This window comes from Lagenorhynchus albirostris, chromosome 6 (genome assembly GCF_949774975.1).
Source record: "Lagenorhynchus albirostris chromosome 6, mLagAlb1.1, whole genome shotgun sequence".
Taxonomy (NCBI): domain Eukaryota; kingdom Metazoa; phylum Chordata; class Mammalia; order Artiodactyla; family Delphinidae; genus Lagenorhynchus; species Lagenorhynchus albirostris.
Genome location: NC_083100.1, coordinates 56,665,034 through 56,679,566, shown reverse-complemented (window position 1 = coordinate 56,679,566; position 14,533 = coordinate 56,665,034). Strand labels below are relative to the sequence as shown.

At 35.0% G+C, this 14,533-nt stretch overlaps 1 protein-coding gene across 3 annotated transcripts in view; it reads left to right on the top strand.

Annotated features, from left to right (window-relative positions):
- The window catches only part of MTX2 (metaxin 2), a 64,996-nt gene extending 60,545 nt beyond the window's left edge, over positions 1-4,451 (top strand). For all 3 annotated transcript variants that reach the window (XM_060151415.1, XM_060151416.1, XM_060151417.1), the window contains one exon: positions 3,055-4,451. In XM_060151415.1, the coding sequence (XP_060007398.1) occupies positions 3,055-3,229 (175 nt within the window). In that variant the 3' untranslated portion in view covers positions 3,230-4,451. The remainder of the gene's footprint in view (positions 1-3,054) is intronic.
- The last annotated feature ends 10,082 nt before the right edge of the window (positions 4,452-14,533 follow it).

Below are 14,533 nucleotides of genomic sequence, written 5' to 3'. Positions count from 1 at the left end.
CTTTTCTTAGGCTCTAGTACAAGAAGCAGAGGGTAGTTAATCCTAAATAAGGATTAGGAAAATAAATCCTAAATTGGTAAGATACACGTTTTAAGAAATATGTTTAGGGATCTGGAAGAGTTGGTGTTTATATTACTTCTCACAAAGTGCCTCAGCTCAATATTTATCCACCTTCTACATCCTTGGTTTTTCTCAGGTATCCATTTGTTATTGATTCTTCATCTGTAATGCTAGGATCATGGTGCTATTAAGTCCCAGGACACTTGTGATTTTTTAAAACTGTCCTATTGACTACCCTCTTAAACATGGCCATAAATTGCACATTTGACTTTGATTAATACTTCATGAATGTGTCAAAAGAGGGAAGGCTTTGGAAGAATGTGAATAACTACTATTGAAAAATTAAATATCCTATACAACTTAGGCAGGATGCTTTCTTTCTCTTTCGTGTATTCATTCAGCAAATAACCATTCAGTTCCTTAGATACTTTGCTAAGAACTGGGGTTATAAAGATATATGCAGTGTTATCTTTAGAGAACTTAGAGTATAATGGGGGAAACATTAAGTAAACAGTTATGGTATGAGAAGTACTTCACCTTTTTATCGATTCATTAAACACATATTTATTGAGAACCTACTTTGGGCCAGGCATTGTTGCAGGTGTTGGGGACACAGCAGGAAACAAGTAGACTATGTCCTGGTAGAAAGAGATAGACAGTTAATTAAAAACAAATATTAGATAGTTTTAAGTGCCATATAGAGAATTAAAATAGAATCACATCACAATAAGCGGCTATATGTCCACTTTAGTTTGAGTGGTCAGGGGACGCTGACCACTCAAACTAAGATGTGATATTTAAGTTGTATTCTGAAAAACGAGGAGCCAGCAGTATGAAGTCAAGGGCAGGGTGTTCCAGGCAGCAGGAATAGTTGGGTCAAGGCCCTAAGATTGGCTAGAGTTTATGTTCAAATGGAAGAAGCAAAACCATTTATGGTTGTGTGTAGAGAATGGTAGGAGATGAGGCTGAAGAGGTAAACAGGAGCCAGATCTTCTAAGATTTGTATGTTTTGGATAAGGAGTTTGGCATGTTAGTGTAAGTGGAGTGGAAATTCATTCCAGTGTTTTATGCTTGGAGGAGATATAGATAAGTGGTGGCATTCAGGACATATTTTGGTGGTTGTGTCTCACCAGGCTTGCTAATGGATATGGGAGGGTAAGAGAAAGAGAGGACTGAAGGGTAACTCAGATTTTTGGCTTGAACAGGTGGTGGGTAGTGGTGACTTTTATTTTGGGAAGATGAGGGGACAAGAAGGTTTGAGATGCTTATTCAACATTCAAGTGGAATTGTTATATAGGCCTTTGAATGTATGATCCTGGACTTTAGGGGAGAGATTCAGATTGGAGATAAATATTTTAGGAATTAGTGGCATGAAGAGATACAAAGCCATGCAACTATTAAAAGAAGTCATTCATCAGTGGCGATCAAGGCCACATAGCTAGTAAGTGACAGAATTAGGATTTGACGGACCCCCAAATCTGTTTTGCCAAACCAGATTACTGCAACGTATTTTGACAGTTTAGGTCGACTAATATGTTTTCTCAGTAACTTTTTCACTGTAGGGCTGACAGCAATAATTAGTTCATAATAATGATGGTATTTTCTCCTTTTAGTAATATTGTACTAGTACAGTACAATGAGGGGGCTCAGGGTGCTGACCCTTTGCTGCAGCTGAAAATCCATGTATAACTTTACAGTCAGACCTCTGCATCTGTGGTTCTACATCTGCAGATTCAGTCAACCCTGGATTGTGTAGTATTGTAGTACGTATTTATTGAAAAAAAACCTGCATGTAAGTGGACCTTCACAGTTCAAACCAGTATTTTTTTAAAATTAATTAATTAATTAATTTTTGGCTGCGTTGGGTCTTTGTCACTACGCACGGGCTTTCTCTAGTTGCAGCGAGTGGGGGCTACTCTTTGTTGCAGTGCCCGGGCTTCTCATTGCAGTGGCTTCTCTTGCTGCGGAGCACGGGCTCGGTAGTTGTGGCTCAGGGCTCTAGAGCACAGGCTCAGAGAGGTGTGATGCATGGGCTTAGTTGTGGCGCACGGGCTTAGTTGCTCCGCGGCATGTGAGATCCTCCCAGACAAGGAGGATCGAACCCTTGTCCCCTGCATTGGCAGGTGGATTCTTAACTGCTGCGCCACCAGGGAAGCCCTCAAACCAGTGTTGTTCAAGGGTCTACTGTAATTATTTTAATGTAATATAGATTGGTGATGTCCCATTTATAGACCGTTAGTAGCAAGGTAGATAAATTTCATCTTTTTGTTAGTAATATATAATTAAAGGGAAAGAAAACATAGAAAAAATTTTGTTGAAGCCATTCTTACATCTCCTTCAGAAATCTAAGTTTACTTTTAAAATGGTAAAATTAAAATTAAATCATGTTGTAATATGATGATCAGGTAATCAGGTATCATTCTGTTTTCCTAGCACCACAGTGAAATTGTCTGCTTTGACAGCATTTTGGTTATGCATCTACAGAAGCACTTACTAAATTGTGTTGTGGTAATTTATGTTTTGTGTCCATGTCTTAGAATATCTTTCTTGCTTTTATATCTTTAGCATCTGGCATAGTTCCTGGCACACTGGAGACCTGTTGTATATATTTAGTGAATAAATTAATGAATAAAATGAATATGATCATTTACACCAATATTATTATTATTTGAAGGTTACACACTATATAATTCCATTTGTGTGACATTCTTTTTTCTTTTACACCAATATTATTTTAACATTTAAATGATGCTATTTAAAAAAGCAAGTCACACAGCTAGCAAATCGTAGTTTAAAAGATCTTTTTTTCTTTCATATCTTATAACAGAAACTCCAATAAAATAGAATAAATTCTATCAAGTTGGGGTAGGATTTATTGCTTACATGACTTTTTTTCTTTTAAATAGATGAATAAAGTGTTTAAAAAAATAGTATATAGTCTACCATACAAGTTAAACACTGTTCATGTTACTCTCATTTCTGCTTTTGTCTTAGGCCTACTGAACTAGATGCACTGGTATTTGGCCATCTGTACACCATTCTTACCACACAGTTGACCAATGATGAACTTTCTGAGAAGGTGAAAAACTATAGCAACCTCCTTGCTTTCTGTAGAAGAATCGAACAACACTATTTTGGTAAAGTCAGCTCATCCATCAGATTGTCTTAGAGTTATGTGTTAATTTAGTCATTATTTTTTAAAAGTTTAACTTTTGAAATATATGTTACTTGAATGATGTAATAGATAATAGTATCAGAATTTTACAACCAAAAATACTGCTTTTCACAACCTCAAAACAAATTACGTAATGTATCGTATACGTGTACCTTATACTGCTATTTGTGTATACATTAAAATAATTTTGAATGATTTCATTTGATATGTTGTACTCTATATCTTGAAATTTTTGGTTTCTTTGACATGTGTATGCATATAAAAATAAAGCTCAAACAACTGTGTGGCCGGTGTATTTACTTTCTTTCCATCTTTCTGAAAGCTACTCTCTGAGCTTTATACATGGAATAAACAGTGTCTTTTCTAAGGCAATAATTTGTATTCCATACTCCCAAGATTACTTTGCTAGATGTAATGCATGGTAAACCTGGTCACGGGAAGAATGTTCTTAACGGTTAGCACTTAGAAAATGCGCATGATTACAAAGTGATTAAATCCTGGAACAGATTACCATTTAAGAGCATTTTTCTTATCTAAACTTTATTGAACTTAAAAACATTTTATCAGAGCAGCTATAATTTACATTTGATAAAGGGATAAGTTTCAAGGACCTTATTTTTTTGAAACTTCTTTTTGGAGAAAATAACATGTTAATAATGCTGTTTTATTCCTTTTGTGGGGAAGGGAGGATAGATTTCACAGAAGTATCAATTTATACATAAGCATAAAAGATTATATGCTGTATTTCTTTCAATTTTTCTAATATTTTATGTAAAGCCAGATATGCTATAAAAGAGATGTACAAATAATTTCTTGAAAATGTCTAGAATAGTAGTACTTCTATATTCCTTTTTATGTGCCAGACATTTTAACTCATTTAATCCTTACAAAAACTATGAAGGTTATTATTCCCAGTTCACAGAAGAGGAAATGGAGACACAAAATGGGTAATACCTTGCCCAAGGTCATAGGGTTAGTAAGTGGTAGAGTTGGAATTCAAACCTAGGTGTCTGGCATCTGTTTGGCTTTTAAAGAAAACTACATTTTTTTTTTTTTAAGATTATAGATTTATACCTTATAAGGGATGTATTAGGTTCTCCTTAGCCCAAGTCCCACATAAACTTTGGGTGCTCCCTTTTGACTATAGTGCTATTTATTATTTTCCTGAACTAATTTTGTAATTTGTTTTATTATTAAAATAAAAAATTCCAAGTTATCTGTGCTTTTGTACAATTTTTATGACAGTTTTTTTTGGTATGTATTTTTGTATGCTTGTTTTATACTGAATGATGCTCTTTTAATAATGCCATAGGGCTTCCCTGGTGGCGCAGTGGTTGAGAGTCCACCTGCTGGTGCAGGGGACGCGGGTTCGTGCCCCGGTCCGGGAAGATCCCACATGCTGCGGAGTGGCTGGGCCCGTGAGCCATGGCCGCTGAACCTGCGCGTCTGGAGCCTGTGCTCCGCAATGGGAGAGGTCACAACAGTGAGAGGCCCGCATACCGCAAAAGAAAAAAAAAAATAATAATGCCATAACGTTCATTTCATAGAACAAGTACCTTCTGTACTCAGTATATAAAATCTAGACTTTTTTCTTCAAGCCTTTTGGATATAAAGATATTACAACAACATGGGCTCTGATATTTTAATGTTAATCATTACAACTGGCTGGCTGTATTATCTTAATATGAGAAACTTTGGCAGACAATGGTTGTTTATTCCAAGTTGAGATATTTACTCTTATTTAAGACTTACTGACTATGGATCACTTTGATAGAGGTCTTGTTTTTCTCTAGTGTTGAGTGAATCACCCTCAAAACAGAATGTCTTAAAAAGTAGAAAACTTGACATTCAGTTATGGTTATTTAATACCTGCTTTTATCTTTTAAATTTGGGTCCATCAAACCAAGTCACAGTAGCTAAAAATTACCACTGAAAAGCTAGTTTGCTGACCAAAGAGTTAAAGGTTTTGCTGCCAAAACACTTAGGTGTGTACTGAATTTTAAAGTAAGTAGCATGATTCCTTATTTAAATTAAAATTTAAGTCATAAGTAGTGAGAAACTTTAAATCAAGATGGGTATAGTCTACCCTGTCATTTGATGACTTCTGAATGATGTACATTGTTGGGTTTAAAATAACTACAGTCATCCAGGACCTCCCACAAATATCAAGATCTTTGGATGCTTAAGTCCCTCATAAAAAATGGTACAGTATTTGCAATAACCTACACACATTCTCCCATATACTTTAAATCATCTCTAGATGACTTGTAAATGCCATGTAAATAGTTGTAAACACAATGTAAATAGTTGCTGGTGCGAGGCAAATTCAAGTTTTGCTTTTTTGGAACTTCCTGTTTTTTTGTTTTTTTTTTTTTAATATTTTAGGTACGCAGTTGGTTGAATCTGCTGATGTGGAAATTGCAGATATGGAGGGCCACCTGTATCTTCTATCAAACCCTTTAGAAGCCTAACTTGTTACTTTTTTAATTGATTTGAATGTTGGATGAGTAGATATTGTATTAATTCATTTGGAACCCTAAATCCAGGAAAAGGAGAAATTATAAAATATGTCAATCTAAGAGACTAATATATTTTGATACTTTTTTGATGAATAGATAACAAGTAGTTTTCTTACTGTTGTTTATGATTGTCGTTTAGTGAGAATGGGTAAAAAGCAGTTGTACATTGAGATATTTCAAGATACTACGTTCTAAAGTAAAATTTAAGATATAATTTTTTGCACTTATTTTACTTTCTTGTTTTAAAGTATTACAACCAGTCGCTTCTTATGAGATAATTTGTAAATTTCATTGAGTCAAAAGGAAATATTAAAAAGTTTGATTATATGTAGATCGATAGAATATTTTCCTAATCTATTTTTAAGGTCCTAAGAATTGGGATCGGATTTCTATTTTTCATTTTTTTTTACATTTTTATCAAATTATGGTAATTGAATTTGTCATAAGACTGTAGTAGAATCTCTGGGTATTTCTCCATTTTTTTGGCCACGCTGGCTTGTGAGATCTTAGTTCCCTGACCAGAGATTGAACCTGGGCCCTCAGCAGTGAAAGCACAGAGTCCTAACCACTGACCACCAGGGAATTCCCAGTCTGAGTATTTCTACTTAGTCTTGTTTTCTGTGAATAGAAATAATTTTATTTAATACTTTATAATCAGTATGCCTTTTGCCATATTGCAGTAGGACTTCCAGTACAGTGTTGAACAGGAGTAGTGAGGATGGACGTCTTTGCCTTGTTCATGATCTTAGGAGGAAAGTATTCAGTCTTTCACCATTAAGTATAATTGTAGGTTTTTGTAGTTAGTTGCCCTTTATCAGGTTGAGAAAATTTCTGTTTCTAGTTTGCTCAGAGTTTGTGTGTGTGTGTGTTTCAATCATGAATGAATGGTGTATTTTATCAGAAGCTTTTTCCATATCTGTTGAGGTGATTATATATATTTTTTCCTTTAGACTATAGAAATGGTGAGTTATGTAATTGATTTTCAAATGTTGAATCAACATTAGTTTCCTGGGATAAACCCCATATGGTCAAGATGTATTACTCTTTTTATATATTGTTGGATTTGATTTCCTAGTATTTTGTTAACGATTTTTGTTTCCATATTCTTGTGGCATGTTGGTCTCTGGCTTTCTTGTAATGCGCTTTTCTGGGTTTGGTATCAGGTTATTGCTGGTCTCATTAAATGAGTTAGGAAGTATTCCTTCCTCTTCTATACTCTGGAGTTTAGATTCGGTACTACTTTTTCCTTGAATGTTTGGTAGAATTTACCAATGCAGCTAACTAGGCCTGAAGGTTTCTTTGTTGGAAGATTTTAAGCTTAACATTTTTATTTACTTAATAAATTTAGGACTATTCAGATCATCTGTTTCTTCTTGAGTGAGCTTTGGCATGTGCCTTTCAAAGAATTTATTTTCTCTAAGTTGTTGAATTTATGGGCATAGAGTTGTTCTTGGTATTCCGTTTTTATCCTTTCTGTGGTACCTGTAGTGATGTCCTTTCTTTTATTCTTCATATTTGTAATTTTTATCTTCTCTTTTTCTTGGTCAGTCTGTGCTAGGTTTATCAATTTTTATTGATCAGCCCCCTCCCCAATCCAGCTTTTGGTTTCATTGATTTTTCTCTGTAGTTTTGTTATTCTCATTTTCTTGTCTACCCTTATTATTATTTCCTTCCTTCTTGCTTTGAGTTTAACTTGCTCTACATTTTATAGTTTTTAAATATAGAAGCATAGACTGATTCAAAGCTTTCCTTTCTAATGTAAGCATCAATGCTAAAAATTTCCCTCAAAGCACTGCTTGGAGGGAATTTTGAAATGCCATGGTTTTATTTTCATTTGGTTCAAAATATTTTCTAATTCCCTTGTGATTTCTTCTTTGACCCATGGGCTATTTGTAAGTGTATTCTTTAATTTGAAAATACTTGAGGATTTCCCAGGTATCTATTATTGATTTCTAGTTTAATTCTGTTGTATTTCTAGAACATATTTTATATTTCAGTTCGTTTAAATTTGTTAATATTTGCATTATGGTCCAGTGTATGGTTTATCTTGGTGAATGTTCCATGTGTAATTGAAAAGAGTGTGCATTTTTCTGTTATAGTATGGAGAATTCTATATGTGTTAAGCTCATCTAATTGGTAGTGTTGCTCAGGTCTTTTATATCCTTATTAATTTTCTGCCTACTTGTTCTACATTGCTGAGAGAGGAGTGTTGAATTATGGCTTTTTTCCCCCTCCTTTTATTTCTATCAGTTTGCTTCATGCATTTTGAAGATCTTTTGTTAGGTATATATATATTTGGGATTATTATTTCTTCTTGAAAAATTGATCCCTTCATTGATATATACTGTCCTTCTTTATTCCTGGTAATATTTCTTGCTCTGAAGTTATTTGTCTGATATTAATTTAGTTATTTCAGTTAATTTAGTTATTTGATATAGCTACTCAGTTTTTCTTTAAAGTTTGCAAGGTCTATATATATCTTATCATTTTTCTTTTAGCCTTCTTACATACTTAAAAAAATTTTTTTTTATAAACAGCTTAGAATTGGATCTTGGATTACCTGACAGTTTCTCTTTTAATTGTTTAAGGTGTTAACATTTAATGTAATTATTGATGAAAATGGGTTAAAATATATCGTCATGCCAGATATTTTCTATTTGCTTTTATTCTATGTTTCTTTTAATGATTTCTTCTTTCTTTTGGATTGATTGAGGTGTTTTTTAAAATGAGGCCATTTTATCCCCACTATTGGCTTATTATTTATACCTTAATTTTTTTTTGTAGTGATTACGCATGGTTTACAATATATATCTTTAATCAGAGCCTGTGTTCAAATAGTATATACTGCTTTACTCCCAGTCTGTGGCTTGTCTTTTCGTTTTCTCAATGGTGTCTTTGGGAGAGCAGAAATTTTTAATTTTGATGAAGTCGGTTTATCAAGTCTTTCTGGATTATGCGTTTGTTATTATATCTAAGGAATCTTTGCCTAATCCAAAGTCCTAAAGATTTTCTTCCATGTTTTCTTTTAGAAGTTATATTGTTTTAGCTCTTATATCATTTAAGTCTATGATCCATATTGAGTTAATTTTAATGAGGTGAGGTAAGAGTCTTAACTGTTTTCTGGAGGTTTTTTGCATGTGGATATACAACTGATTTGTTGATATATTTGTTTCATGTGAGAAATAGGGAAGAAGGATCTAGGTGGGGGTTTTGTGCCTTTCCTGTAATTGCTGCTATTCTCCTCTCCAGGGAACCACACGGGACACTTTCTCAGATTCCCACCATGTCTCCCGTTTGGGTTTTTTTTTTTTTTTTTTTTTTTTTTGGTGAACTTCCTGTGAGTTCCTTCGAGAAGACCCTGTGAGTAAATGTGAATTCCTCTTTTCGTTTGTGGCCTCCAGGGTTTTGATAGGCTTTTGTTAGCTCACACTCAGCCTTTAGCCATTAGTTTAAAATATTAGCTAAGTTCTTGCTGTTGTCCAGTAGTGTCTGTCTCAGGTAAGCAAGTGCTTATGTCCCTTTTCTCCTTAGATTTTGGGTTAGTTGGCCCTGCAACCTCAGCTCTCTGCTGCTGGGTTCAAGAACCAGGGTGAATTTGCAGATTGTATGGTGTTCGTCATTACTGTAAGGGGGGGAGCAATGCTCTTTTTAGCCTTCTACATTCTAAAATGGGAAATCTGAGTTGCTTTTTATTTTTTGAATTTTATTTATTTTTTATATAGCAGATTCTTATTATCTATTTTATACATATTAGTGTATATATGTCAATCCCAATCTCCCAATTCATCCCACCACCCCTCCCCCTGCTTTCCCCCCTTCCTGTCCATACGTTTGTTCTCTACATCTGTGTCTCTATTTCTGCTTTGCAAATGGGTTCATCTGTACCATTTTTCTAGATTCCACATATATGCGTTAATATATGATATTTGTATTTCTCTTTCTGACTTCACTCTCTATGAGTCTCTAGGTCCATCCATGTCTCTACAAATGACCCAGTTTTGTTCTTATTTATGGCTGAGTAATATTCCATTTTATATATGTGCCACATCTTCTTTATCCATTCGTCTGTCGATGGGTATTTAGGTTGTTTCCATGTCCTGGCTGTTGTAAATAGTGCTGCAATGAACATTGGGGTGCATGTGTCTTTTTGAATTATGGTTTTCTCTGGGTATATGCCCAGTAGTGGGATTGCTGGGTCATATGGTAATTTTATTTTTAGTTTTTTAAGGAACCTCCATACTGTTCTCCATAGTGGCTGTATCAATTTACATTCCCACCAACAGTGCAAGAGGGTTCCCTTTTCTCCACACCCTCTCCAGCATTTGTTGTTTGTAGATTTTCTGATGATGCCCATTCTAACTGGTGTGAGGTGATACCTCATTGTAGTTTTGATTTGCATTTCTCTAATAATTAGTGATGTTGAGCAGCTTTTCATGTGCCTCTTGACCATCTGTATCTCTTTTTTGGATAGATGTCTATTTAGGTCTTCTGCCCATTTTTTGATTGGGTTGTTTGTTTTTTTTTTTAATATTGAGCTGCGTCAGCCATTTATATATTTTGGAGATTAATCCTTTGTCCATTGATTTGTTTGCGAATATTTTCTCCCATTCTGAGGGTTGTCTTTTCATCTTGGTTATAGTTTCCTTTGCTGTGCAAAAGCTTTTAAGTTTCATTAGGTCCCATTTGTTTATTTTCGTTTTTATTTCCATTACTCTAGGAGGTGGGTCAAAAAAGATCTTGCTGTGATTTATGTCGAAGAGTGTTCTTCCTATGTTTTCCACTAAGAGTTTTATGGTGTCCGGTCTTACATTTAGGTCTTTATAATCCATTTTGAGTTTATTTTTGTGTTATGGTGTTAGGGAGTGTTCTAATTTTATTCTTTTTTATGTAGCTGTCCAGTTTTCCCAGTTATTGAAGGGGCTGTCTTCATTGTATATCCTTGCCTCCTTTGTCATACATTAGTTGACTGTACGTATGTGGGTTTATCTCTGAACTTTCTATCCTGTTCCATTTATCTGTATTTCTGTTTTTGTGCCAGTACCATATTGTCTTGATTACTGTAGCTTTGTAGTATAGTCTGAAGTCAGGGAGTCTGATTCCTCCAGTTTCGTTTTTTTCCCCTCAAGATTGCTTTGATATTCAGGGTTTTTTGTGTCTCCATACAAATTTTAAGATTTTTTGTTCTAGTTCTGTAAAAAATGCCATTGGTAATTTGATAGGGATTGCATTGAATCTGTAGATTGCTTTGGGTAGTATAGTCATTTTCAGAATATTGATTCTTCCAATCCATGAACATGGTATATCTCTCCATCTGTTCGTGTCATCTTTGATTTCTTTCATCAGTGTCTTATAGTTTTCTGAGTATAGGTCTTTTACCTCCTTAGGTAGGTCTATTCCTAGGTTTTTTATTCTTTTTGTTGCAATGGCGAATGGGATTGTTTCCTTAATTTCTCTTTTTGATCTTTCGTTGTTAGTGTATAGGAATGCAAGAGATTTCTGTGCATTAATTTTGTATCCTGCAACTTTACCAAATTCATTGATTAGCTCTAGTAGTTTTCTGGTGGCATCTTTAGGATTATCTATGTATAGTATCATGTCATCTGCACAAGTGACAGTTTTACTTCTTCTTTTCCAGTTTGTATTCCTTTTATTTCTGTTTCTTCTCTGATTGCCGTGGCTAGGACTTCCAAAACTATGTTGAATAATAGTGGTGAGAGTGGACAACCTTATCTTGTTCCTGATCTTAGAGGAAATGATTTCAGTTTTTAACCATTGAGAATGATGTTGGCTGTGGGTTTGTCATATATGGCCTTTATTATGTTGAGGTAGCTTCCCTCTCTGCCCACTTTCTGGAGAGTTTTTATCATAAATGGGTGTTGAATTTTGTCAAAAGCTTTTTCTGCATCTGTTGAGATGATCATATGGTTTTTATTCTTCAATTAGTTAATATGGTATATCACATTGATTGATTTGCATATATTGAAGAATCCTTGCATCCCGGGGATAAATCCCACTTGATCATGGTCAACGATCCTTTTAATGTGTTGTTGGATTCTGTTTGCTAGTATTTTGTTGAGGATTTTTGCATCTATATTCATCAGTGATATTGGTCTGTAATTTTTTTTGTAGTATCTCTGTCTGGTTTTGGTATCAGGGTGATGGTGGCCTTGTAGAATGAGTTTGGGAGTGTTCCTTCCTCTGCAATTTTTTGGAAGAGTTTGAGAAGGATGGGTGTTAGCTCTTCTAAATGTTTGATAGAATTCACCTGTGAAGCCATCTGCTCCTGGACTTTTGTTTGTCGGAAGATTTTAAATCACAGTTTCATTATGTGTGATTAGTCTGTTCATATTTTCTGTTTCTTCCTGGTTCAGTCTTGGAAGGTTAAACCTTTCTAAGAATTTGTCCATTTCTTCCAGGTTGTCCATTTTATTGGCATAGAGTTGCTTGTAGTAGTCTCTTAGGATGCTTTGTATTTCTGCGGTGTCCATTGTTACTCCTCCTTTTTCTTTTCTAATTTTATTCATTTGAGTCCTCTCCCTCTTTTTCTTGATGTGTCTGGCTAAAGGTTTATCAATTTTGTTTATCTTCTCAAGGAACCAGCTTTTAGTTTTATTGATCTTTGCTATTGTTTTGTTTTTATTTCATTTATTTCTGCTCTGATCTTTATGATTTCTTTCCTTCTACTAACTTTGGGTTTTGTTTGTTCTTTCTCTAGTTCCTTTAGGTGTAAGGTTAGATTGTTTATTTGAGATTTTTCTTGTTTCTTGAGGTAGGATTGTATTGCTATAAACTTTCCTCATAGAAATGCTTTTGCTGCATCCCATAGGTTTTGGATTGTCATGTTTCATTGTCATTTGTCTCTAGGTATTTTTTTATTTCCTTTTTGATTTCTTCAGTGATCTCTTGGTTATTTAGTAACGTATAGTTTAGCCTCCATGTGTTTGTGTTTTTTACGTTTTTTTCCCTGTAATTGATTTCTAATCTCATAGCATTGTGGTAGGAAAAGATGCTTGATTCGTTCAATTTTTTTAAATTTACTGAGGCTTGATTTGTGATCCAAGATGTGATCTATCCTGGAGAATGTTCCATGTGCCCTTGAGAAGAAAGTGTAATCTGCTGTTTTCAGATGCAGTGTCCTGTAAATATCAATTAAATCTATTTGGTCTATTGTGACATTTAAAACGTGTGTTTTCTTATTAATTTTCTGTCTGGATGATCTGTCTGTTGATGTAAGTGAGGTGTTAAAGTCCCCCACTATTATTGTGTTACTGGCAATTTCTTCTTTTAGAGCTGTTAGCATTTGCCTTATGGATTGAGGTACTCCTATGTTGGGTGCATATGTATATATAATTGTTATATCTTCTTCTTGGATTGATCCCTTGATCATTATGTAGTGTCCTTCCTTGTCTCTTGTAACATTATTTTAAAGTCTATTTTATCTCTTAAGAGTATTGCTACTCCAGCTTTCTTTTGATTTCCATTTGCATTGAATATCTTTCTCCATCCCCTACAGTTTCAGTCTGTATCTGTCTCTAGGTCTGAAGTGGGTCTCTTGTAAACAGCATATATATGGGTATTGTTTTTATTTCTTTTTTTTAATTTGCAGTACGCAGGCCTCTCACTGTTGTGGCCTCTCCCGTTGCAGAGTACAGGCTCCGGACACGCAGGCTCAGCAGCCGTGGCTCACAGGCCTAGCTGCTCCGCGGCATGTGGGATCTTCCTGGACTGGGGCACGAACCCGTGTCCCCTGCATCAGCAGGCGGACTGTCAACCACTGCGCCACCAGGGAAGCCCTGGGTCTTGTTTTTGTATCCATTCAGTGAGCCTGTGTCTTTTGGTTGGAGCATTTAATCCATTCACATATAAGGTACTTATCGATATGTATATTCCTGTTACTGTTTTCTTAATTGTTTTGTGTTCATTTTTGTAGATCCTTTTCTTCTCTTGTGTTTCCCACTTAGAGAAGTTCCTTTAGCATTTGTTGTAGAGCTGGTTTGGTGGTGTTGAATTCTCTTAGCTTTTGCTTGTCTGTAAAGCTTTTGATTTCTCTGTCACATCTGAATGAGATCCTTGCTGGGTAGAGTAATCTTGGTTTTCGGTTCTTCCCTTTCATCACTTTAAATATATTGTGCCACTCCCTTCTGGCTTGTAGAGTTTCTGCTGAGAAATCAGCTGTTAACCTTATGGGAGTTTCCTTGTATGTTACTTGTCGTTTTCCCTTATTGTTTTTAATAATTTTTCTTTGTCTTTAATTTTTGTCAGTTTGATTACTGTGTGTCTCAGCATGTTTCTCCTTGGGTTTATCCTGCCTGGGACTCTGTAATTCCTGGACTTGGTGGCTATTTCCTTCCCCCAGTTAGGGAAGTTTTCGACTATAATCTGTTCATATATTTTCTCAGGTCCTTTCTCTCTCTTCTTCTTCTGGGACCCTTATAATGTAAATGTTGGTGCTTTTAACGTTATCCCAGAGGTCTCATAGGCTGTCTTCATTTATTTTCATTCTTTTTTCTTTATTCTATTCTGTGGCAGTGAATTCCACCATTCTGTCTTTCAGGTCACTTATCCGTTCTTCTGCTATTGGTTGTTTCTAGTGTATTTTTCATTTCAGTTATTGTATTGTTCATCTTTGTTTGTTCTTTAATTATTCTAGGTGTTTGTTCTTTAATTCTTCTAGGGCTTTGTTAACATTTCTTGCATCTTCTCGATCTTCGCCTCCATTATTTTTTCCGAGGTCTTGGATCATCTCCCTATCATTATTCTGAATTGTTTTTCTGGAAGG